Here is a 27,530-nt window from a genome sequence, read left to right as displayed (position 1 = left end):
CAATGTTGTCACAAACTACAGGCCAATTTCGATACTTTCGTGCATTGCTCTTATACTTGAAAAGCATATTTTTCACGTAATGCAGAGCTTCATTGACGCGCACAACATAATGTCGCCTAATCAGTACGGATTTACTTGTGGGCGTGGTACTAGATTAGCATTAGATGAATTAACCGATTTCCTTAATAGTACTCTTGAAATTAGTGCATTCGCTTGTGCATTATTTCTAGACGTATCAAAAGCTTTTGACTCCGTCAACCATGAAATTTTACTTTGTAAACTTCATAGCTATGGCTTCCGAGGGCCTTTTCTAACTTTCCTTAAGAATTATTTGCACGGTCGAATTCAAGTAGTAGTTCTCGGAAATATTAAAAGCAAACCTAGACAGTTGAGCGCTGGAGTTCCCCAAGGGTCGATTTTAGCTCCCCTTTTATTCAACTTGTACGTTAATGATCTCAGTCAAGCAATTTTTCGCTGTCGGGTGTTTCAATACGCAGATGACACGCTTTTAGTATCTCGTCACACTAATTACCATCAAGCCGTGGCTGAATTACAAACTGACAATACAAATGTTATCAGTTGGTACCGTAAAAACTTAATTTCTATTAACCAGAATAAAACTAAATTAGTATGTTTTCACGATCCACTGAAATCTATTCCTGTCATCACTCCACTGTTTCTTCATTCTCCTCTGTGTAACAATTGCTCTTGCTCTCCTATTCCATACCTCTCAAGTGTCAATTATCTCGGTGTTCATTTCGATTCTAACATGTCCTGGAACACTCACTTGGCTAACGTTTGTGAAAGGCTGCGCAAAATAGCCTGCCTACTGCATTCTATTAAAGCACTATGCCCAATTTACGTAAGGAAAACAATAGCACATGCATTAGCGTACAGTGTGCTAAGATATGGAATCTGTTCTTTTTATTTCTGTTCAGTGTTTTGGCGCAATAAAGTTGATTCTTTACTAAAATCCATAATTCGGGCGGTGATGTATGGTGTGCACATTACTAACAATTCCACTCTTTTTTCATGCTCGCACATGCCCTCGTTCAGGCTGTTATTCAAAGAAACGGTAATCCTTTTGTATATATGGAACAATGAGTTCTGCCTCCCGTATGTCCCCGCCAGAGCATTACGTACACGTGACCGCTTTACCTTACCAAGAGTAAGGACAAGATATGGCAAACGTGTCCGTGCCTTCTATGTACCTGATGTATTAAATGAACTGCCAGATAAAGTTTTATCTTCCAGCACACGGAAAGAAGTTAAATCTTATATTTTTGATTTGTATGTGTAATTCGGTTTCTTTTCTTCCTTTCTTTCTTTCTTTCTTTCTTTAGTTTTATTTTTGAGTTTTGTACATAACTGATTTACTGTGCCGCTCCCTGGCTTGCTCCATTCTGCCGAGCGCTGCCCCACAAGCCCATTGTTGGCTTGGGCAAGCTCGTATTTGTATGTAATTTTCGAAATAAATAAATCATTTATATATATATATATATATATCTCACCACCACCGGCCCACCTGCCGCCGCCTGGACACGGAGGCCCACCGGACGCATGTTGTAAGTCGCTAACCGTGAGTTTGAACACATTCTTCAGCTCTGCGTTATTCGTCCTTCCTCTGGGTAGGTATTCACCTCTGGATCTGGTTGCAATGCAGGACGGTAGCGACTGGCCACCCGGTGGTGTTTATCGAGCTTTGAGTACCTTCACCACCCCGGCACAATATCCCCTTCCCCACATACATGACCTTGGCGCCCATCTCGCAGAGACCAAAACGTGCCGCAAAAAGCGATTAACGTTTGTTTCCAAGAACAACAGCGACTCATACTCAGAACTTGATCTTCGGCAACTTCCACTTATCTCTGAATTTTCTAGGGACATTCGTCATATCTATGTGACCGAAAATCAGGCAGCTGACGCACTGTGGTGAATCGGCTGTGTGTCTGCTGGCCCTGTGGATTTCCACGCTCCAGCGTCCCCTCGGCACAACGAATTTGAGCTGCACCAATTCCCTCGAAAAAGTTCCTTGCTCCAGGTTGTGGAGGTGCCACTTCCCTACCTACTAACATTGGTCACGTGAGACACATCCCAGGAAGCTCCTCGCCCGTTCGTGGCCTATTAGTTTAGCCGGCCAATAATTCATTGGCCGCCTAAACAGTCTAAGCCATCCCGGAATTAGAGCAACACACAGGCGTATCACAGACCACTTCGTCCGGTCACGGATCAACAAGATGTTCGAAGCTGGGCAAGAAGCTGCCGAGCCTGTGAATCAGTTGTGTGTCAGCGCCAGCACTTGTGTCGTTTCTTCTTTGTGGGTTGTCCTGGATTTCGCGCTGAATGTTTCACCTCCAAACAGCCTGCCAAGCCGTGAAGGTGACCCGGTACACGTGTTGAGCGATGCAACCGTTTTGACCACCGGGGAGCTATACCTAATCACGGCTCAAGTACCCTATCACGTGCGTGGACTGGTACTCGAGATGGCCTGAGGCGACGCCTCTAGGAGACATGGCGGCGGAAAGAGTGGCGGAAGCATTTCTTGCCATGTGGGTATCGCGGTACGAATGCCCTTTGAGCGTAACTACTGACATAGGCCGGCAGTTCCAATGCTCAGTTTTTTTGACCTCGGCGGACCACTCGGCACGCGCCTTCATAACACCATGGTTTACCACCCACAGAGCAACGGCATGGCTGACCGTCTCCAGCTGCCAGTGGAGCCGTCATTGACACCCACGCTCGGCAGACAGCACTTGCTGGAAAGACCACCCGTGTTACTAGTGGGGCTGCGAATAACAATAAAGAATAACCTCGGAGTCAGCACAGCCGAGATGTTGCTTGGGTCAGCAATCCGCATGCCAGGCCAGTTTTTCGGCACCAGTAAGGCACTCCGCCAGCGGCCGTGCAGCTCTTAGCCTACATTCCTGGCTCGACCAGGTTCGGTCTACACCCCTACGTATCTCCCGCGGGTAGCCTATGTTTAGTTTCTCGAAAACGGACACACCCACGCACTCCTTCCTGCAACGAGGCTTTATCACGCCACCATCTACTCCATCCTATGAAGGTCCCTTTTCTCTGGTTTTGTGTTCAAGGAAAACTTGAAGATTGACGTTCGCGGCAAGGAGGAGACAGTGTTCTGCGACCGCGTGACACCAGCCTTTCTTGAACATAAGCTTTCATTTTTTCCGGCATTCACATCTAAGCCTCCGGAATTCTAGGGGGGGGGGGGGGCGTGCCCGTGTAGCGACCGTATGTCGCTACGTTGTGCCCGCCTCAAAGAAATCCAGATAGCCTCGCCTTGCCTCGCCAAGGTGGTCATCGCCCTCTTTTGTTTTTTGGTGTCACGGTGGCTACTCGACTAGGTTGTTGCCGCAACCATTCAGTAAACATGATTTTACATTCGAATAAAGCCAGTTGACCCTCCATTCTTAACCTGCCAAATCGTGTATTCCTTGCCTCCGCTAAACCGGGCTTCGAAGACGCTCATTCCCGCACCGCACGGAATGTTTAGATTTTTTTTCAAGTTTTCGCAACATCGAAAAGAAGAGAAAATATTCTAGTTGGAAAATATTAACGCGAGTACGTCCCATGTGAGAAATTAAAGGGCGAAAACCGGACATAAGAAGCACAAGGTTCTCTGCATGGTCTCATTAAAATACATTGACACAAATGCGTTTGGCACATATGTGCCAAAAAACGATGTGCATGACAGTTTTTTGCTTGCGTTTACGAAACCTTTACTTCAAAAAAATTCGGTACCTTGTACTTATCCACAGCGTCCAGGATTTCTGTAGGCGTAAGCTTGGCCGACACAACAGCGCAACTACCACCATCCAGTATAGGTGTCATAAGGAACACCAAACCGGACTGGTGCGTGATCGGCAGCGAGCCAAAAAAGATGTCTCCTTCCCCCCATGGCACGTGCAACCTGCGCAAAAATCGACACCGAGTCCGAATCGCATTACTATTACCGTTGAAATGAACGTCGAAGAGGTCTACCTATCACATTGTTGTTTATGCAAGACCACATATGATTTTTTTTATAATGAAGAGGGGGGATGTACATTACCCAAGCAGGTGCACTCAAGGGAAGTGTTCAGGAAAGAAATCGGCGCCACTGAAGCTTCTTCATACAACAAACCATTATGAAGTTTCACCATTCCTTTACACTTTATTACCTTCAAGGCCTCACTGTGGGGGTATAAACATAATGGGTGGGTGCACAAAAGGAAGACAGGTTAGGCATTCAATGTGAATAGTGAGCGCTCACAGCATCAATAAAGGCACGTGGGTTCGTTACAACCACGATCACGTGCGGAAGGCCGCTCCAGTCTACCGTGGTGCATAGAAAAAATGGAAGACTTAAACGTGAGATTATGGGTTCGGGAGAGAGCAAAACTTAGAGAATGTCCTGTACGGAGTGATATATGAGCTGCTGGTAAGATGTAAGTTATCTGATTGAGAGAACTATAAACTATATTGTAAATTAGGGATAAACATGTGATGCGACGGCAACAGTAAAGGGTGGCGGAAGGGCATACCTGTTTCTGGCTTTAATAAATTGATGCTTCTGTTGTATGAATACGATGAGAAGGAGAACCTTGTAGCAGGATTCTGCAGCATCTCTAGTGCATTTATAGCAAAAATTAGATAAGGGTTCCGAATTACTGACGGGAATTTGAGTATAAGGTCGTTTAGACGCGTGTATATAATGAGTTTGAGCTGAGGAGGGGAGTTTCGTAAATGACGTCTGAGGGAATCTTGGTTTTGTTAGTAGATGAGATGATGTCATCGTGTTGGACACACGCGGAAGCCATATAAGATCTTGAGAGACAGTGAGACCTAGATAGTTAGGGGAATGAAATGTTTCAATGCGAGTGTTAACAGCTGGGTGCGGAAAAAAGAAGAGGGTTAAAAGAATGAGTGAAAGGCATTGCTCTACATTTCTTGGGATTTAGAACCAATAGCCAACGATCGCATCACTTTGGGATATCATTTACGTTGCACCGCGGTGTGACCTGGTCGTTAGCGTTACTCATTGATTCGTAAATAACACAATCATCGTTCGCAGAGTAGCCTATGCCTTTTTTCATAGTTTTCTCGCGAACAGCCTGCATGTATACCGGTAGTTCGTTGGCTAGGGGTGCTGTTAGGGCGCCACTCAACTGAACACCACTCAAATTTTCCTTTTCCTTCTAAAGAAGCGGCATATAGCTGGTTAGGAAGCTGAATTCACCATTGAAATTGTGCGGCTTTATTTTGTAACCGGAATTCTTTTTATTTATTTTCGTCTCGTATTTGTTATTTATTCGCCGAATGGACCATTTGCGCTAAAGCTCTGTTGGCACTTTCGACATGATGAAATTGATCCACACAACCGTTTACTAAATATAAATACTTCTATCATCACAGTTCTCTTGTTCGAATATGGGCGGATTGACTGCTGCTTTACGCCCTTCCCTATTGTCCTATTTTGTACTAAGTGTTAAGAAATGGAATCGCTATAGTCTTCTTTATTATCTGCAGCATTCGTCATCTTATTACTTAGTCGTCTGTAAATATGAGTACCTGTCTTACCTTGCCGTGTAAAACAACGCCACGTAGTTGTAGTGTGTGATTTCTGCGCCCTTCGGCATCCCCGTGGTTCCAGACGTGTAGCACACAGCGAGCACAGTGCTCCGAGGGTCGTCAATGGGGCACTCGCAGAACTGTTGCTCATCCAGCTTCGAAAACGCGGAAGCTGGCACGAAGCCGGCTGCATGTCCCATGCAAAAGAGGGCCTGCAAGTGCGAGAGCAGTCGAGCATGAGCTATCACACCTAAAATCAGTCAGTACAACTGACGCACAGGAGATGACTAAACGCAATCGATATAACTTGGCACTACCTTTACAGCGAACCTATGAGATGCCGCCTGAAATAACGCTTGTTGGTTGCTAGGTAACGAAGACAACATGGCACATAACTGCATTGGCCACGCCCTGAAGGCAGACGTCCCACAGGCTGACCCGCAGTGCCCATTACCAAAGAAGGACAAAGCGTACACACCAGGACTTATAGAATAATGCAAAGAAAAATTCGTTTCTTTACAGATGGCCGTTTCGCAAGCCCCGGGGACAAAGCAAGCCAGCATGTTCCTATATAGGAATTAGATCTAATTATAGACGAACAATACAAGTTCGACCATTCAAAGAAGCCACACTTGTACGCATAACAAGTACGTGCAAATACCGACTAAAACCCCGGGCTATTTAAGATGTCAACTACACACTGCTTCAGCTGGGCAATGTTTATGTTTTCTTCACGTTCACTTTGCGTACATGCAAGACGTAATCACACCATGACACACTTTCTTTGTAGATAGACTTAAGAGACCTAACAGAGGGACCCCACGGCTTAATTCAAATGCTGTTTCTGACAATAACTACACATCAGCTACCTTAGAAGCTAGCTCCTCAAGACACGCATTCTCGAAAGATCGAATATTCAATTGGCATGCAGGGATTCAATGCTGTACTAAACATTTTAAAACTCAGTACAGTGCCAGATCGCGAAGGTAGGAGACAGGCCCAGATGAAAGTGATCTGAAACATTATCAACAGATTAGTATAGAGAACATAAAGCAGACCATGCTAATAGAGTGCGTACACTAAACAAGGCAACGTGCAACTAGCATTTCAATATGTAAATCAGGATAGCCAAAAACCAAGAAGCAGATTTCAAATGTTTTATTTAGATTCTAATCTTCCGTGAGAAAACAACGGATATTATGGTCCTTGGATAACTAGACTGAGTGTTAGCCAGAAAACAAACATGAGGTTTAACCTGCTTGCACGGTCGTACAACATTACATGTCTGCGCAGGATCCCTCACTCCACATTGAGGAGCATGTAAGTTCGGTCTGTAGCGAGGCGCCTTTTTGAGAGAGGCTTCAAAAATATTTGTATAGTACCTCACATGAAGCAATGGATGATAGCTGTATTTATACACACGTTGGCTGTCACTCGTAGAGACGCATGCACTCGCTGCTAAACGCTGGGCGTACCAGTGAAACAAACCCAACAGCTTCAAAGGCGATGCTGATGGGGTATACGACAGACACAATGCTTACTGACAACCAGTAGGTCAGCGCTGTGTCTGTTGTCTATATTATGTATGCTGTCTTTTATGCTGTCCGAGTCTACTCCACACGCAGCAACGAACTGCGTTCAGCACAACCCCCAAAACGCACCGTAATAGAAATAGACTGACAGCAAAACTTAGAACTGTAAATCAGATCGTTAGACAAGTTTACCGCACACTGACTAGGACAATAGCACGCACATGAACATGGGCATGTTCATTCATATGTTCATTCAGACACTATGTTCATTTGTTCATGTGCCTTCCACGCTCCTCGTCTGTATTAGAAGACAACATACGAATGAAACGTCATGACAGCATTTGTTAACGCAATTTGTAAATCAGAGCTGAATGACACCAACGCTTCCTTTCTTTTACACTTTTCAACATCGTGCTGCACGACCTTTCAAATCTACTGGAAAGGCTTTGGTGCGTCTGATTTTGCACCGGCACATACATCACACTCGTTGTCTTCCCTACGTGATGTAAAAAAATGAACTGTGCAGAAATAGAAATATATGTGACTGAAAGATGCCTAATAGCTGTAGATTTGCGGTCCCCTGCAAAAACACAATATGTACCACTTACGCCAGCTCAAAATTCCACACCAAAGGAATCGCGCAAACCTCTCCCCTGTCAAAAGAGCGAGAGCCATAAAAGAGAGGGAGACATAGAAGACGGGGAGGTTTACCAGACGCTCGTCCGCTTTACTATCCTGCACTGGGGGTAGGTGTATAGGGATGAAAAGAAACAGGAAAGAGAGAGAGAGCATGGTTCCACCCATTTTTGTAGGTCTTCACCGATTCTAAACACGGTCGGCAAGACCTGTCAACTTGACATACTGGAACAACCCTTTCGTGGTTTTCTGCGCAATTGACAGATACGCCCATGGCCAAGGATCTTCATTTCCGAAAATGCTCTAAAATCCAGCCCATTTAATGCTGTCAAGAGAGCCTTACGCTCGACGTCGTACTGGGGATAGAGACACCGGATGTGTTGAATCGTTTTTATAGTTCCACAAGGGTCACATGTGGGCCTATCCCCAATTCTAATGCGGATTGAGTAGGACTTCATATATGCCAGCCCGAGCCAGAGCTGGCCCCAATGTGTCGCCTGAGGGCAGGAAACTTTTGATGGGTCTTCTAGAATCAGGCGCAGATGAAGTCTATCAAGCTGACACTTCAGTAGGTTGAGAAAAGGGCATATGTGCGTGTCATAGCTTTAGCCACGAAATGAAGCTTTCTGCAGCTTCGGCACTGGGTTCGCAACTGGTCGGCTTCCATGTGGACAGACCGGGTGGCTTCGCCGGTGAGGTCATTACCAGCAATGCCGGTATTTCCAAGTATTCACTGGAATATAATTTCATGCCCTTTAACGATAGCTTGATGGCGGTCTTCTGTTACTTCAAATGTCAGTTGGTCATGAGTTCTGTGATGCACGGTGAAATGCAGGCTCTTAAGGGCTTCCTTAAAGTCGTAAAGATGATCCCTTTTCGAGGTGCCTCTTGCAGGAGGTATTAGACGGCAGCACGCAGGGCAGAAATCTCTGCCGCCGTTGATGATGTCATGTGTGACAGTTTGATTTGTATTGTAGTTTTTGTAGGCGGAATTACAACGGCACCTGAAGAGCTGGTAGATGAGACAGACCAATCGGTATACGTGTGCATTCGATCCCAGTAAATCCGATTTATTAACAGTAGCGTATATATCCTAGGAGTAGAGCTCTGTACTACTGATGCATGGGATATACAGATTTGCCCCATATTTTCCCGCACATTAAGCTCTGTGCCTGAGCAATCGACGGCATTTTTTCTTCAGCCACGTAAAATGAGGGCTCCAAGAAAGGCTTCGGTGGATTATTACACCCAAGAATCCATTAGTATTTCCATATGTGATAATGTGCCCGTCAATGGAGACTGCGTATGGTGTAATAGACTTACATGTGAATGGTATCAATGCACATTTTTCGGTCGATACAGTCAAATGTTGTGTTTGAAGGCATGAAGATGTCAAGCCTGCTGCCCGCTGCAATCGTACGCGTACCTGAAGGGGAGTGACCGCGGAAGTCCAAAGGCAAATGTCAAGTGCGTATATCGAGAGGTAAATGGTTTTAGGTAAATCTTCACCTAATCCTATGAAGGTCAAAATAACGTGGAACTAAATACTGCTTCCTGAGGCTCAGCGTTGTTCATGTAATATTCAGCTGTCGGCCATATTTTTTTTGTACAAAAACGACCGGCGAGATATGCAGTGGGATAACCAGCGAAGCATATGGCCACCGATTTCAATGGTCTCTAGGGGGTTGATCATGGCGTCATGTTCGACGCTGTCTTACGTGCCTTTCACGTCGAGAAACAGCGCAACTGACGTGGGCGTATGATTGTTCTCCTGTTGCATAAATGTTCTCAGATACATGACGCTATCAAGTGAGGAACGACCCCCCACAAAAACCTGCCATAGAAGCGGGGTAGAGAGTGCAAAGCTGCAGATACCATTCCAGACGTGCAAGGACCGCCCTTTCCATGACATTTCCGATGCAGCTGGCCAGAGCGATAGACCGGTATTCCGCCAATACATAAAGGAGATCTTCCTGCCTTTAGGCATTATACCAGTCGGCTTAACTTCCATAGCCGGAGGACTTTACGTGTATGCCATGAGCTGTTGAAATTGTTGAGAAGCGTTCTTCTTGCCTCTTGTCCAAGGTGTCTCAGGGCACAATAGGTGACATCGTCAGTGCCTGGATAGGATGCTGGTTTAGAAACCGCCAGGGGACCTTCGAGTTCTCCCATGGTAAAGGACTTTTCCATTTCTGTTAACTGAGCCACAGGAAGGTCCCTTACCTGAAGGTTTGCATTTGAAGGCTTGCTAGAGGTTCTCGCACACGATTCCTCCGAAGTTCTAAGCTCACTTAAGTCAAGATACATAGTCAAAGCTGCGAATTGGTGTCGCTGTTGCGTGGATGAAATTAAACCATGGACTGTCATCCAGTTTTGTGAAAGCTGCTCGCAAGAGTCCAGTGATACACGGTATGTCTTCCATCACTCACTCTCTAGTTTACTGATGCGACCATTAAATTTTTTATGAATGCGTCGTGCGTCTCTGATATTAAAAATTGATTTGGTCCGTCTTAATTGTCCTTCTGCACACCAACGAATTACACAAAGTCTCTCTAGTTCAATGTCAATAGCTGTTTCGCTTGACGTCGGTGATAATGAACACTTGGCAGTTTTCATTGCTTCTGCGATGGCGTCATCGAGACCGCCGACGAGATCCCCCCGACATGTTATTCCGTTAGCGAACTAGACATAGTCTAGTCAGTGGTCTTCAAGACACGACAAGGAAAAAACTGAAAGTCTCTATTAATCTTTGAGTAGGTGGAAATGCGGTCACTAGCATGAGTGTAGATGTCGAAAAGCCATTTGACGTGATAAGAGGCTCCGAGACAATAAGGCTCAGTTGAGGCAGCTGCTTTACATAAATACGTCGGGCTACCATTGTTCACGATGCAGAGATCATAATCAGAGATAAGCGATGTAACGCTCCTTCCACTAAAGTTTATCTTGGTGCTTCCTGAAGCAAGCGGTGATGAACTAGTCCGCACTGATGAACAGAGGCCATCAGCTTAATATGTATCTGTCTTTACAGTCGAACCGCCTTGATGGTGATATGTTGCAACCAATAAGAGTGAAAGAGACTTTGTTTTAACTGCGGAGCTATTAAAGCTTTAGTTCCGCCGTGGCGCGTTAGCGGAAAACTCAGCCCAGCTGTGCGCCTCGTCGCGGTACCGTTGCTCCGGTATCCGCATTCTTCTCAGCGCTCTTGTCCCTTGTAACCCTTTCTGATATGCGTAGCCGCGGTGGCAGTGGAGGAGGTGACTGTGGACGTGGGATACGTGTCATGGATGCAGAAGCTTCCCTTGCAGAACTTAGGCAACTGGAGCATCGCTTCCTAATTTTATAGACGCCTTCGCGATAAGAGCAATTATCCATTGCGAGCTCTTTTAAGACATCCATTTGCTTCTTAATTTCTGGGCAGTCCTTCAATGAAGCCTCGTGAGATCTACAGCTGCTTGGAAATTTCATGACAGTGGTTGCACATTTATGCGCGGCGTATGGCTCAGCGCAGCGCGGACGTACTATTTCTCCCTCACAGACCCTGCTTACGTGTCCTAGTTTCCTGCACTTTCGGCACTGCAGAGGCTTCGGAATGAAAGGCAGGTGAGGATGTCGAAACTGACTTATCTTAACGGTCGGCCGGAGACAATTGCCCTTGAACACAATCTTCACGCAACGTGAGTTGCCCACGTGGACAACATCAACAATGTCGTCACGACTACTCGCTGCTTTAACCAGAACCTTCGAGTAATTGCTGAGGATGACCAAGTCAACGTCCTTTATGAGACCGGTGATGACATCAGAGCAATGCAGCATGTGAGAGTGTCACTGCATGCCATCAAAATCTCTTACTTTGCGCAGAGGGCTAAGTGCACCCGCATGCAGAACATAAACAGCTGGTACATTTTCGCGGGTGTTCACTATGTCCGTGATTTCATACGGCGCCATCGTCTCCAGCTGAGTCGAGGCAGACTGCCTATTAAGCCGCTTCATGCTACCGTTGGATATCACAGGCACAACCAGGATGGTGTTGGCGTCGGGGCTCCAGGTGGACCCAACAATTTATGTACTGTAGGACGGAGAGGACCTTGGGTTCCTGCTCTTCGCCTTTCGATTCCGCACAATTTCAGAGTCATCATCATCGGAAGGGTCCTCGCTGCTGAACGAGTAGACATGGATACATTCGCTGCCTGGGACAGTTTGGAGCCTGATGCGTTTCCTGCAGGTCGCCATCGCTGACAGCACCGCTTCCGGCAGCCGCCCTAGATGGTGTGCTTACATCGCCATCAAAGCATACTCCCCCAGCGAAATATCCTACAAAGCGATGTGCTGCTCTTTAAACGTTTCTCCTGCACTCTCACTTTCGTAATACACGAAAAAGAAAAAAGAGTGTAAAATTTTTAATTGATTCATATGAGTGCTAATTGTATCGCCCGACGAACGCGCGGTATAACAGAACATCTATAACATTCTAGAATCTCCTAAAATATCTCAACTTTCATGTGCTCTGTATTAGAATCATTTGCCTTTCAAGCTATAGAAAATAAATTCCGCAATTCAGAAAGTCACTACAATTGCTTTTGAAATTCTGCAGTTCGCAGAGAATGGGACCGGAATGGGCACACATCTACCAAACTGGTTAAATAATAAAGACAGACTTCCATTACAAGGGAAAGACATACTTCGACCGAGAGCTATTTCCCCCGAGCACACTTAAAACCTATCATTTAGAAGAAGCACATCACGCCTGGTGTGACTAAATAGGAGAGCTCTTATACACTCCTGTAAACTGGAGCCGAAGGGCATGAACTATTCTACAAATGAATAGGACCAAAAGTGTTGAACAACGTAGCTCCTGGAGCCTCTATAAACCACAGCAAACAAACAAGCAGAACACTACACTTTCACCATATTGTGCAGGTGTTGCCCTTTGCCAATGATGCCACCATATCTTACAAATTCTGCTTAAGCATGTTTGTCACCTCTGCCATTCACTGAGGAGCAGGTGGATGTTTGCCTATAAAGGTGATATAAAGGGTTCCAACTGAAGATAGATGCAGTCAATGGAGGCACAGAATTAGGTGTGCCACAGAAATTTGCAGGCCTAAGCTAACGTCCTTTAATACTCAAGGCATTGTTAATTGTAACATCACAGCACTAAATATGAAAGCTGTATCGTCACGTCGCGCATGCGCTCCTGGAATGGCCCCTTCCGATCAGACTGATCAACGAAGCACGTGTCTGTTATCGGACAGTCAACCAAACCTATATATACCTGTAAGCATCCCTGAATAAAACACACTTCTTGTTCTTGTTGCATCCATGCTGGTGGTCGTCACTGCGCACCGGAACATGGTGTCACAAGTGGGGTAGAATTGCTCAAGCAGGAACGCATCAAAAGACGGGCGTCTCAGTGAACCGACAAGATAGATTTAGTGAAGCCGCCGCAACCGCTGGTGCTGTCCGGGAACACCGCAAGGAATTGGTGCCTGTTCAAGCAGAGATTCGAGCTGTTCTTGCAAGCAACAGAAACGGCGAAAGCACCGAGGTCCGAGCCAGCCAAGACTGCGCTCCTGCTCACCATTGCCGGAGAGGATGCCCTAGAGGTATTCAACAATTTTTCGTTTTCGGACGACGAAAGTAAAGAGGATTATGGAACAGTGACGGGAAAGTTTGAAGAATATTGTCGGCAACAGCAAAACGAGGTGCATGAACGGTATGTCTTCCGTACAAGGACCCAAGTGGAGGGGGTGCCTTTTGAGCATTTCGCTCGAGACCTGAGGAAGCTAGCCCAAAGTTGCAATTTTGGGGACCTAAGTGATTCTATGGTAAGAGACCAGATTGTTTTCGGCACCGTTAACCCGGAATTGCGAAAGAAGTTGCTGAAGGTTAAGGACCTTACATTGCGCAAAGCCGAAGAAATCTGCAAGGCGGAAGAAGTATGTGCCGAGCAAAACAATGCATGGGTTCAAGCAGAAAAACAAGAGGCACCAATTGAAATGCGCAGTTCGAATGTTCAGCGTGCGCAGTGCAAATGTCTGGAACGCGAGGAACTTGCCTCAGGCTCCGAGCAAAGTTACGCTCAACCTGAAACGGAAGTAGCGCAGATCAAAACAAAGAAGCAATTCAAATGTTCCAAGTGCAACCGCATCCACGAACGTGGAAGGTGCACAGCCTTTGGAAAAACATGTTTCTCGTGCCGTGGCGCTAACCACTTTTCGGCTTGTTGTAGGAAAGGTCCTCAAATAAGCGCTGTGAAGGACGAGCATGCCGATTTTGAAATCCTGGATGTTGGCGTGGGCAACAAAGCTGATTGGGTTATCGACGCCCAAGTCGCGTCCCAACTGGTGTCTCTGAAGGTAGACACGGGCTCGCAAGCCAACTTGCTGCCTTACACCATTTTTCAAAGGCTCAAGGTGAATCAATGTTTGAAGACAAGCCCCTCTGTTCTGCGCTCATACAGTGGCAACGTCATCAAGCATATCGGCGTGGCTACGCTACCAGTGACTGTGAACAACCGGAGCCAGTACTTTGACTTTTTTATCGTCAGGAAGAGCAACCAAGCCATCCTTGGGCTGTCAGCGAGCGAAACTTTGGGACTGGTGTCGCGTACTGTGGATTCTGTTCACATGAGCAGTACTGACCAAATGACGAAGGAATTCCCAGAGTTGTTTCAGGGTATCGGCTGCCTGGCACGCCCGTACCACATGGTCCTGCGGGAGGAAGCAACGCCGGTGGTCCAGCCGGTGCGACGGGTGCCCCTGGCATTGCGCGAGCCTCTCCGAGAAGAGTTGGATCGCATGGAACGTGCAGGCATTATCGTAAAAGTCAGCGAGCCGACGGGTTGGGTAAGCCCTTTGTCGCGGCAAGGAAAAAGGATGGCAAACTTCGCATATGCATTGATCCCAGGCGCATTAACGCAGGCATAAAGCGAGAGCACTATCAATTGCCCAAAAGAGAAGATATTGAGGCAGAGCTGGCCGGAGCAACATTTTTTACGCGCCTTGACGCGTACTCGGGTTTTCATCAAATCCCTCTTGATGATGCCACTTCAAGGATATGCACAATTGGAATGCCGTTTGGTCGTTATCGCTTCTTGAGACTGCCCTTCGGAATCGCTTCCGCACCGGAAGTCTTCCAAAAAGCCATGAATGAAATATTTGACCAGGCCCCAGGTGTGCGTATATATATCGACGACATACTCGTATGGGGGAGCACGAGGGAAGAGCATGATAGCCGCCTCCGTATGGTTCTGAATTTAGCAAGGAAGGCCGGCCTAACGTTTAATGCAACAAAATGTAGATTCGGGGTGACTAAAATTGACTTCTTGGGCGATGTGATCAGCCAACACGGAATAAGTCCGAACCCAACAATGACGTCAGCATTAATCGAAATGCCTCAGCCAAGCGACAAAGCAGGCGTCCAAAGAATGTTGGGGGTCGTAAACTACTTCGGTAAATACATACCTCACTTGGCAGAACGAACAACGCTACTGCGAAGCCTAATTAGGAAGGACACGGTCTTCGAGTGGTCTCAAAACCATTGCAACGAGTGGCAAGCTATCTGCCTGATTCTAAGCAGTGCGCCACTGCTAGCCATATTTGATCCGACCCGAGATACCAAAATCTCTTCTGACGCATCACAGAATGGGATCGGCTCCGCCCTACTTCAGCGGTATGGTGACAGTTGGCGGCCTGTAGCCTACGCTTCCCGGACAATGTCCGAGGCGGAACAAAGATACGCCCAAATAGAAAAAGAATCAATGGCTATAACATTTGGGTGCGAAAAATTTTTTCACTTCGTGTATGGCCGCAAATTTATCGTTGAAACCGACCACAGACCATTGCTAGCAATCGCGGCTAAAGCCATTGCAGACATGCCTCCAAGATTACAGCGTTTTTTCTTGCGCTTATTAAGATACGATAATGCCCTTCACTTTGTCCCAGGGAAAGAACTGCTCCTGGCTGACATGCTATCCAGATCGTCGCCTGTCTCTCCCCGCAGCGTGGATAGCTTCACAGATGACGTCGACATACATGCAGTGGGCGTGGCTTCAGAATTGGTGAGCAAGAAAATGTTAGACAGACTAGCAGAAGCAACAGCCGCTGACCCAGACTTGCAAATTGTGTTGCGCTGCCTTAGGAACGGCGAAGAAATTAGTGGTGCGATGAAACCGGTTTCCCCTGAGTTATCAGAAGTACAAGGCATGGTGATGAAGGGATCAAAGGTTGTTATCCCAAAGCTCATGAGAGGTGAGAGATGCTCACTCGTATTCACGAAGGACACTTAGGCATAAATAAGTGCAAAGCAATCGCCCGACGCTTGGTGTTCTGGCCAGGACTGAGCGGAGACATCGAAAATTTAGTCAAGTCGTGCGCCGTTTGTCAGAAATACGCATATAAGCAGCCCAGCGAACCGATAATACCTCGACAGATCCCAGAACATGCCCGGTACCATGTTGGGGTTGATCTCTTCATGTACGGCGCAGCCTCCTACTTATGTGTGTTTGATGCAATCTCAAATTTTCCGGAAGTCGAGAAACTAGCTGACACAACAACAAGAACTGTCATAAGTAAACTTAGTGCAGTTTTTGCACGATACGGAATTCCCATGGAAGCCTGCACCGATAACGGTCCGCAGTTCTCATCCCATGAATTTGCCCTGTTCGCATCCAGATACGACTTCAAACACGTGACGTCAAGTCCACGGTTCCCGCAGTCCAATGGTCTCGCCGAGAAGGGTGTCCAAATCGTCAAAAGGATCATGAAGAAAACAACTTAATCGAGGGAGGACTTCTGGCTGGGTCTACTCTCATATCGTTCGGCCCCTCTTGAAGACGGCCGCTCCCCAGGAGAATTGCTTCAGGGCAGAAGGATACGTACGCGGCTGCCAGACTTCTGGGCGTGCCCCAGGAAACAAGCACTTAGGTGCCAACCTCGGCAATTGGCAAGCAGGAAACCCCTACCCGAACTCCAGAAAGATGCAGTAGTGAGAGTACGGGGAGACACGTGGGACCGCAAGGCTCGAGTCATGAACCTGGTGGCGCCGAGGTCCTATCGCGTCGCTACAGAGGACAACCAAATACTCCGACGCAACCGGCAAGACCTTCTAGCCACACGTGAGCTTTTCCATGCGGACTTGGGAGAAGATGAATCCGAGAGCGAGGAGGTTTCCCAGGCGACGATGCCTAGGAAGGCGTCGCCATCAGAATCAACCGCAACTACGCCATTTCAAGCAACGACAGCTGCTTCACAGTCAACAATGCTGCCCACGCAAGCGGTGCCAAGGCGATCCACCCGGCAAAGACAGCAACCCAATCGTCTGCATTACGGCCGGGATTTTAAACAAGTCTCGTATCTTACTCTCAACTTATAACATTATCCCGGGGGAAGATGTATCGTCAGGTCGCGCATGCGCTCCTGGAATGGCCCCTTCCGATCAGACTGATCAACGAAGCACGTGTCTGTTATCGGACAGTCAACCAAAGCTATATATACCTGTAAGCATCCCTGAATAAAACACACTCCTTGTTCTTGTTGCATCCATGCTGGTGGTCGTCACTGCGCACCGGAACATAAGCTGATTATAATGATAATCCCCAGTAATTTTAACAGTGATTTACCGGCGGTAGGGAACATGGAGAGAGCACAGCCATTTTAGATGTAAATTTCTTCTGGCACAGCCGTGCAATGTGTAATTTTCTTCATGCACTGATTGACTACGAGCGCATATGCGATAGGCTCGATTTCCGCTCACATGTATATTTGAAAAGAAGAAAAAATGGAAATGTCTTGAGATTTGCAGACTTGCTGGCAAGTGTAGAATACAATGCCTAGAAATGTTATCTACAACTAAATTCATTTTATAAGTGCTACGAGTTTTTTAACTAACCTAATTGTTCTAGAAAACTTATGAAGCTGCCCTACTGAAAACTATTTTCTATGCGTAAGCGAGAGCATCGTGTTGTCATGTTAAATTGAACGAGAGGTGAAACCACTAATATTCTCCGGAACCGAACCGTTTTGCTGTGAAACTGAACTTTAACTTGACGGTTTTATTTACTTTAGCCGGAGAGAAGCATTTATGCACTTGTTCCCAAAATAAGCACGCGAGTAAAAGTTGCAAGGCGTGAATACTTACTTTCATATTGATATTTCCAACTGCTGCCTTGACCTTCCTTGTATACTGCTCTTCAGTGATGATTTGCGTACAATCACCGTCTTCTGCTTGATAGCGGAGTTCTCCTGCAAAAAGGCGACACATCACCAAACAAATCCCAAGTTGTGCGTCACTGCCCACCTTCCAGAATCGCAAAGTGGCTTGCGCATTGTTCAGCGGATAAATAGGAGGCGGGTAAGAGTGCCATGTGCAATGGCTGCTTTCTGACGGGATCACAAGGTAAAGGAATAAATGTTTGTGGCCTGTTAATGAGCTATTAAAGGTCGTAGCAAAGTTACGAAGGCAGAAGGGACAAAAAAGTTCACCGACGATTACGACACTAAGTAATGTATATTTTGGGCTCAGCTCTCTAGGTGTTTGGAATTCCTGATATATTATGACAACAATTTTGATTCTGACCAACAGGTTTCTCTCGGTGGCGGGGTTTCGCCTTTGCTCGGGAAGCTCGTTTAGCAGCCGGCGCTGACAAAGCAATTCTGCCGATTGTGTCGCTTATTTTTCAGAAAGAAAGCCTGGACACGAGAACGCGTGGCATGCGTTCAGCGAATTTTCTAGCGGCGACGGCGCAAGAGTAGTAGCGCATGTGAAATGGGTCCGAAGCCAACGCCCGCACTTTGTTTCCATATAAGGTGTCAATGAACGCTCTCGCCGCATGCCTCGTCGCCGCTGTGAAGCATGTCTCGTGCGGCCCTCCACTTTCCTTCTCATGCTAACGTGGCACCTACCACTTTCCCTTTTCTCCTCGCACTCTCTTCGCTCTCGCCCTCTTTCATCCACCACTGAACTCCGCGTTCGTTCTTTCATTTTTCACTGTGATCGTTCTGTTGGCCACGCTGAGAGAAGCCGACGAAACCGACGCTCAACGCAGTACCGGGCGCCTAAAAGCTGCGCTATAAATTGACACTTTGCGTCCAAAAACGCTGCTGATAAAAACTACTACATATACAGGGTGCTGCACTTAAGTTGGACTAGAATTAAGAAGTATGCAAATGTTACTCAGCTGAACAGAATCAAGGTTTTGTTGTTTGCCTTTGCTTGGAGGTATTCACATTAGTTTTTGAATCAGCCTAATGAAATAATTAGTCTTAACTATTTAATCAGCTTGCGAAGTTTCGTAATTGGATGAAAAGATTGAATTAGCAAATTGTAGAGCAGCATGTGAAACTTCTGATAGTTATTTATGTTTCTCAATACGTGCTAGAGAAATTTTTTTCTGAGCGTGAAAGAAGTCCGCAAACACACGCGAAGTGCCTCGAGCGGCTTAATGCGAAGAGGTGGGATCGTTCCCCCCTTGCGGGAAGTTGCTTTTTGATCCCCTTTCATTTCCAATACTTTATTATTTCTTTCATTCAATTATTAAGTAGACCTGATTTCCCCTGTGTTGTCCTTGGTGTCTTTGCTTGTAAGGTTCCTATGATATGAATATTTAAAATCGAGCGCCTCGGTAAACCCGTTTCTTGTTCATTACATAACGAGGGTCTCGCATGCGGCAAGATTAATGCCTTCAGATAGCGCGTGGTGGTTTATTGACCACTTGCTTTCACTAAAAAAACATGACGTACTAGTTATGCCTGCTACAGAAAGGATGTTCCGCATCCGCAGCCAAAGTTTGTGAGTGGCGGCGCCGGCTAACACGGCTTGCAGTAACATGTAAATACCCCAGGCAGTTGATGGGAAAACGGCGCCACGGCAGCTGAATTGCTAGAGCATCACACTCGTAATGTTTGCATCAATTTATCACTTCATTAATTCAATTATTAGGTACACGTAATTTCGCCTGTGTTGTCCTTGGTGTATTTGTTTGTTAGCTTATAATAATGAGACACTAAGGTCGTCACTAACGATGATCTTTCTTACCACTTGTTACGGACAACGCCGGCTTTTCTAACTAATGTGACATATGTTTTTGCATTAATAGTGCTGACTCATCACAGCACTGGACATCCCATAGTGAAAGGTATTTCAACATTTTGGCATGCTGTTGGGAGGAAGAAATAAAGGAACGTTCGCACAACTGTTGGTGTGCATTACAGGCCGATGTTCAGCACAGAAAAACAAGTAACACTAAAGCGTAAGTTTGGCATCATGCTCAGTCGACGATGGCATAATCTTATCTGCAGTTCAATCGCGTCGGCTATCTATACATAATTAGTCTGAGGTTCCCGCACGCCTTCCAAACGTGCCGCACTATTCTCGTTTCGACGCAATCAGATTACAGACGGTTCGGAGAGAACGTGGACAACAGATATAATCAACAATAACATACGAGTAGAAAGGGTTTAGGTGCGAGCTAGTTGGTTTGTGTCATTCATTTTACATAGCGACAAAAAATGAAAAAAAAATACACCGACATGGGAGAGCACAGAACCAGCACGTGTCAGCGCATGTCAGCGCGTGTGAATATTTTAGCTGCAGCAAAGACAGTTTCGGGTGACCGGGTTTCACCTGTTCTATACGGCAGTTCTTACATAAAATTTATTAACTTTCTTGATTAATATGTCCACTGACCGCTAAGAATTCATTTCTTGCACAGCTTTTTGTAATGTAAACAGTGTCATATATCCAAGCTCATTACTACAATAATGTTGTTCTTGTTCATAGATAACTAGCAAGGAACACATTACATAACTCATACCACTGTCATTTCATAATTTCCATAAAGAAGGAGTTGTATCCTTGATAAGGAGCGCTACATAAGCGCCTGCTGGAATTGATCGCTTGATACTCGAAGTCACTTGCCATGCATCCACTACCTAAGCTATGCTGCTGACTTGCTTTTTCTATTTTTATTTTTGGAAGCACAATTTCCACCTCCAAGTGTTTCTGTCCTAGAATTTCCTGTAGTTTAAATACCCGGCAGCACTCCTCCCACCGTCATAGCACTTTAATAATTTCAACATAATCTCCCTCAAAGACACACACAGGGAATTGCGGTGACTACGCACTTGAATAGGCGGGTGTCCAAGGATAGTCGTAAAGCTTAAGACGTTGCTGTTGAAAGGTGATCGTGGTATGTCTGCCAGGAAAAAATATAAAACGGACGTGCCCAATGTGGAGGAGAATTATTCTTTTAAAGGTCTTGACTGTATCAACAATTTAGCGTATGAGATGAAGTTTTCATACAAGCGGTAGCTTCGGATTGCCAAAATATTTCCTGGCGCGCTCATAAGCAAATGGCTTCCAATGACACTTCGTTAAGACAAGTTTTATCGAAAGCATGTGTCTAGTCGAAACCGTACGCTGGAAATTTACGCCGTATAATTTCCCTACTTACGTTCCGTGAGCGACGTCTTGGCTAATACAATGGTGGCTCCAGCCAGGACACAGCCATACATGGCTAATAGATTTTCTACTGCGTTGTCCATGTGAATGCACACTCGGTCCCCTGGAAGCACGCCATGCTGCCGGAAACCCACAGCGTAGCGTTCCATGCCAGACAACACCTGAGCACGTGTGAGGCTCACGCCATCACCAACCTGCAGGTTTTTGGCAGAAGGAAAGCTGACGCATTGTCTGATTGTGGCCTCCTCCAAAGCTACAAGATTTTTCGGACATTCGTGCAGGCCTTTTTCAGGAACACAACATTTATTTACCTTACACTCGCGCAAGATTTATTGGGGCTCCTATAGCGTGTTGCGAAAATTCATGCTGTTTCGACCACTCAGCTGACTCAAACACCTGGTACAAAAAGAGAGAGTGAGAGACAAAGACAGGAAACGAGGAAAGAAAGAAAGGAAAGACAGAGAAATAAACCAGGTGATTGTTCGGCTTGCTACCCTACATGAGGGGCAGCGGAAATGGGGAAGTGAAACGTGAGCAAGGGAATACTGCGAACACGCGGGAGTACGTACAGTATTACAAATAGTGACCGAGTTCGGCGCACTCAAAGAACAGCACCAGTGCACGGAAAGCCTTTTCTGCCAGGGACGGATGCAGCCGTGTTCCGATAACCATTCAATCAGAACATCGTGCCTGTGCACGTCCAGTTCCAAGATGTATGGTGAAAGGAGCGTTGCGTATCGTAGTGAGAGGGCGGATACACAACAGGGTGCGCACAGATTTTTCTCGCGCCCGCTGGAGGCGCACGTCAGTTTATCGGCCATTTAAATACGGCACGACTGCTGTGTTGTCAGTTTAGTGGCTATTTTCGCGAGTTAGAGCCATATTTATGTCAATCTACCCTTAAATTTTTTTGATGAGCAACCAGCGACATTTGTTGATCGACATGTAGTCAGATTTTCATGGCCCATTAGCTACATTTACCTTTTACTGTTGCTTCAGAAACGGCTGTCTACAAGGCACTTGATATTGAAAAGGTGCAAAAGGATGGCTGCAATTTACTATAGATGATTATGATACGGGGTTCCAGCGCTACAGTGGAAGAAGACAAAACACAAGCTTCACGAGATTGGTCCTGTATCTCAACTGCCTTTACAAGATCAATGCTTACATCCGCGAAAGGCGGGCTCACACCAAAACTTGAGAGTGCGTGACTGATCGTTTAAATTGCCCATGAGGCGCGGTTAAGGTGTGTGGGCTCTTTAACCTTGACAAAGAAACGGTTGTGTGCGGCGATAGAAAGAGGCATCACTGTCTTTTCACAACATGCCTGTATTTCGGATTACAATACCTGTCAGAATGGGCTTCAAGGCGGTGAGCGCTGCGGTTTTACTTACAGAACGAATTTTTATATTATATAGAATTTTAATAAGTTAGCTGTGGCAGACAGCATAATTCAAGTACCTGAGCTGCATTACTCGAAGAGGTGGACATTAGTATCGAAACCAACCGTCATGCATACTCGGCTAAATAGGAAAAAATAACTAATTACTTTACGACAGATGTTGTAATGTACGAAACGTAAGCGGCGAGTTTGCAAGGCATATCCACTTTGCACGAAATTTGAAAATGTTACAAGTTCCACCATTTCCACCATCAGATTTGCCATAGAAGGGGACCGTTGTTCCGCTTAACATTAAACATGATGTAGTTTTATGCATTGAAGCAGATATGTAACTGGGACAGTTATGCATATCGTCTCACAATTTGTGAGTCAATTGCACGAAACAGGTGTCATCCTAAGAACTTGTCTCATGAGAATACGTCTTGTGATCTCGCGGGTTACAATTCCTAAATTACAGTATGTGCCACAAATGATATAATTATTGGGATAATTGCTGAATTTCGCTTAATTCGCTGGGTATACATTTTCATTTCTCCTGCAAGTATTGTTCGTCTTTTTGAATAATAAAGCTATAGATCTAGAATTATGCTATCTGCCGCAGGCGATCTTGCGAAACTGCGTTGTGTAAACAAAAAAAAAATAAATAACTGCCTATATTTAGTCACTAGTCGTGGACATTCGCAAGCGTAGCAGTATACTAAGTTACTAAGCAGTATACAAAGCAATATACCGGAGCGTATTTTAATAAATTCAATAGGCAGATTTTTATCTAGCACATGAGTAGGTAATTGCATATCATTTATCCAAGGGTGTACATAACCGAGCGCTTCTCCCTGCTTATGCAAAGCAAAACCGAATTCGAACGCATCGCATTATTTCGCTTCTATATTTCTCTCAAAAATTAAGTCATGCACATCTAAGTGTGTCTCGGAATAAGGCGTAACCACGAGTGGCTCATAAAATCAGCGATAGTTCATAAAATCCTTTATAACAACCTTATAATTGTGGCCATTACACACCTAATCCAATCAATGAGGGTGAATCCTTTTGAGCGACTGGCACTTAGGCTAGACCAAGGTGAATCTAGTTTAACGCGTTTTGTGTGGTGTCTATAGATGACTTTGTGCCGATAACCTGGCCTCGAGTTGGCGACGTTTCTTTCAATTGTCTGCCTTATCTTATACAATGAACTATTGATGGTAGGTTACTCACGTTCCTTGGTTGTTACGGGCAACCAAGAATGAAGGTTCAATTCTAGACAGAGAGCTTGAGACGTGGCTACCATATCCACGGGGGACAGATGGTGCTGAAATTACTCACTCCTTGTACAGGGATGTAGGCGAGGAAAAATGACAATGCGGGACGCTTTTTGAGCCCCACAACTGGATTGAGTAGAATTAAAATCGTTATAATGAGGATATATTAGAGGGCAGCTCTGTTACTCTCAGCCGCGCTAATTTAGCTCCACTAGCACATGATAAAGCTGCTGTGGCTAAAAACTAGTTCTTTGATTCTCAGTTGCGGACGAGCAGTGGATCTACCAGATGAGACAGCTGGTACTGAACATCGGGCCGGTCGTTCTGTCAAGATCATTAGGGTGCCCCTAGAGATGGTCGAAGCTTTTACGTTGTAGAAATGAGTGGTCAATGCAGGATAGTAGCCCTAGTAAACGTGCGCGGAATAATACAAGACCTCGGTTATGTTCAGTTTGTTCCTGAAATACTTGATAATAATTAGGAAGCCAGACAGGTGCATACAGGCACCCGATGCTCAAATTAGTAAGCCACGCATAAGTTTCTTGGTCTTTAGAGCAGAATGGCCATGCATGTATGCCTGAAAAAGAGGAATGAAACTTGCCGCAAGGAACTTCATTCTTCATTCCACCTTTTCAGGCATGTAGGCCACGGACACATGCCTAAAGAGCAGGAATGTCGCATATTTGCGAACGTCCGTCGGCCAGGCCAGTACCTTGAGGCACTTCATGCGTTAGCCGCGATAGCAACGGCGTACTTAAAAAAAAAAAAAACGTGACCGTGTATCTTCCGGTGGACGATCAGGATAGAAGTTGCGTTAAGTCTTCGTCTTGCTGACACTCACTGTGCATTTCACATTGGAAGTGCTGTGACATTTGGAGGCCAATGTACTGCAGTATTTAAATAAATAAATCTGCGCATTGTGCAGACCATCTGTTGTGCTCCAATGCACCATCACGGAACACTAAGGAAGCTTCGGTTACGTAGCCAAACATCCGGCCAGATATTCTAATAAAGTCACACAGCAGCATGCTCTAATATACCAAAAGATGGCGCACCGGTTATACTACATGTCATACCCATGCAACACACTTGTCGGTGGCGTAAATAATAGTGCTTTTTTGCCTTCTTCCTTCGGGAGGTGGGGTCGGAGGGTAAGATAGGAAGAGAGCTTAAACATTTATCAGAGTCCGTATTTTCGAAATGAGGTCAGACATTACGGCGTCCACTTAACTGAGAGATCATTGCAAGCGATGCCAGTGCAGACATTTATCTACGAGCATGCGTTTTCTTGGCCAAGGCAAAATGGAGGTATGCAGACTGATGCTTGGGGGTCATATATGTCATCGGGCTTTCGCATCACCTTTCCTGTTATAAGCTGACCGGCTAAGGTCATATTCGACGCATTCACTCAGTAAAATTCAATTATGGGGCTGTACGTGCCAAAACCACTTTCTGATTATGAGGCACGCCGTAGTGGACGACTCCGGAAATTTCGACCACCTGGGGTTCTTTAACGTGCGCCTAAGTCTAAGCACACGGGTGTTTTCGCATTTCGCCCCTCACCGAAATGCGGCCGCCATGGCCGGGATTCGATGCCGCGACCTCGTGCTCAGCAGCCCAACACCATAGCCATTGAAGAACCACGGCGGTTAAACATTCACTCAGTAGGCGGCCGTGTCGCCACGATACTGAAGATGATGCAAATATAAGAAAACAAAAAAAAACAAATTATATTTCGAAAAATCAAGCCCACTCAACAAGTTTGCCTTCCTGCACTGCTGCATTATCTTATCAAAGGCCATTTTTTTTTTCCTTTTCCACTATCAACACTCAACATCTCAGTTCATTGCACGGTGGCTTGATTTCGCTGATTATTTATTCTTAGCTCATATGGTTTTCGAATTCGCACCCTTTTATATATACTGTATTACAATTGGCATACTGAACAGCAAAGCTCCTGTTTATATTGCATTCAAGTAAAAGAAATTGAGCTCTTACCAGAGCAATCTTGTCGGGATCCACAAGCAGCCTCTGTCTTGCGAGAGTGTAGAAAGAACACAGTGGAATTTCAATGCTTGGATAGGGCGAGTAGATGACGTTATCTTCAATGCGAGCCTTCATCTTCAGAGTTGTACACGTTGAAATCACACTAAGGAATAACAGATACCACACGTCACTACCAACTTTTTGAAGAAAATAATAAATAAATGAAATTTAATATTGCACAAAAAGTTCACAGAACAGGGTATACGTAAGGACGCGTAGCCATAGAATCGATTTATTTGACATACACTGTAGCGTCCATGCATTGCAGAGGGGAGTGGGTTACATAGCATAATAATGTGAAACAAGATAAAATGGGAACAAGGTATATTATTCAAAATCAGCAGCAAATCATAAAATAGCAAACAAATATCAAGCAAACTGTAGACGTTGCAGTACGTACCGAAAAAAAAATTGGAGGAAAGGGGGGAGGGGAGGGATACATCAGTCTAAGGGGGTTCCAATCGTTCGGGGCGTGTGGTATGGAGGCTTAAGAAAAGGTGCTTGTGCCACAGCAAGTGCGTTTACCATTGTGCTGGCGATAAGTGCGACACGAGCGATACGTCGGAGGCAGAAAATGTTCGATACGCAGTGATGAAGACTATGTGAAAAAGGCAAAGCTGGGGCAAAGCTAATGGCGCCACGATAGGTTCGGCAGCGATAGACTGCATTTCGTTCTTTTTATACTTGATTAGTGTTGGCAATTACATAGAATGAAACGAAATGCGTTATTTTTGAAATGATCTAAGAGCCCTAAACAGAGGTGAGTGCATCTAGTTCGTAATTGGCACCTTCTGCATCTAATGAACATGCAAATTACATTCACACTAATAGTGACCAACGAATTACAAAAATACATAAAAATTAAATGCAAGTACGTAAAGAAACCAGAACATAGATACGCATCGGTATGTTAAATAGTAACTGTATTTTCATTAAAGTCAAGTGTACAGAGAAAAAATCATTTAGCCAAACATGTCTAGTGCAGTAGGACAGCAGATAACAGAAAACGAACTGAACAATACACTGTGACGTATATGAATCCCATGACAAAATAGATGTAGAACTCTTCAATTATACTGTGATTTTATGGGAATGACACTCCATAATAATGCAGCCGCGACATAGTCTGTTTGTCGCAATGAATACAAGCTTTTGGTGAGATGAATTTATTATTTCGTGCGAATCGTGTTCCACTTGAATTAGTGAAAAATTATTCGGGAAGCAACGGCAGCCAGATTTGACTGTTTTAGAGAATTAAAACGAAGGTGGCTAGGCTATATTTAAAAAGGGCCGCTGAATCCAAATGTAATGTTCTTGTAGCTATTTCTTATCATGTTGATATGCGGGCTGGACAGTATAATTCTGATTGCCTGGTTCGGGACACTTTGTAGCGGTTTTAGTTGAGAAGTATACGTGCTACGCTTTTGATATTATGTAGTAATTATTGAGTATATGGAAGAACGAAAAGTACAGTGAACCAAAATCAGGTCGTAAAAAGAACGGTTGTGCCCTAATGAGAATAAATATAAAAATATAATCAGTGCTTTATATTATTCATAGAGCGTTGGAATTCAAAGTTGCAGTTTACTATTCATAAATAAATGCCACTTATTCACTTGCTGAAAAAAAATG

The 27,530-nt window shown here is 45.3% G+C and overlaps 1 protein-coding gene across 1 annotated transcript in view; it reads right to left on the bottom strand.

The window, feature by feature from the left end:
• LOC135920015 (uncharacterized) overlaps window positions 1-27,530 on the bottom strand; it is a 69,325-nt gene that overhangs the window by 28,900 nt on the left and 12,895 nt on the right. The window contains exons 2-6 of the mRNA XM_065454081.2: window positions 25,851-26,001; window positions 21,187-21,388; window positions 17,874-17,977; window positions 5,578-5,780; window positions 3,760-3,928 (exon numbers count right to left, since the gene is read on the bottom strand). Of these exons, the coding sequence (XP_065310153.1) occupies window positions 3,760-3,928; window positions 5,578-5,780; window positions 17,874-17,977; window positions 21,187-21,388; window positions 25,851-25,973 (801 nt within the window). The 5' untranslated portion in view covers window positions 25,974-26,001. The remainder of the gene's footprint in view (window positions 1-3,759; window positions 3,929-5,577; window positions 5,781-17,873; window positions 17,978-21,186; window positions 21,389-25,850; window positions 26,002-27,530) is intronic.

Source organism: Dermacentor albipictus, chromosome 3 (assembly GCF_038994185.2).
Source record: "Dermacentor albipictus isolate Rhodes 1998 colony chromosome 3, USDA_Dalb.pri_finalv2, whole genome shotgun sequence".
Classification (NCBI taxonomy): Eukaryota; Metazoa; Arthropoda; class Arachnida; order Ixodida; family Ixodidae; genus Dermacentor; species Dermacentor albipictus.
This window is presented reverse-complemented; position numbering and strand designations above follow the sequence as displayed.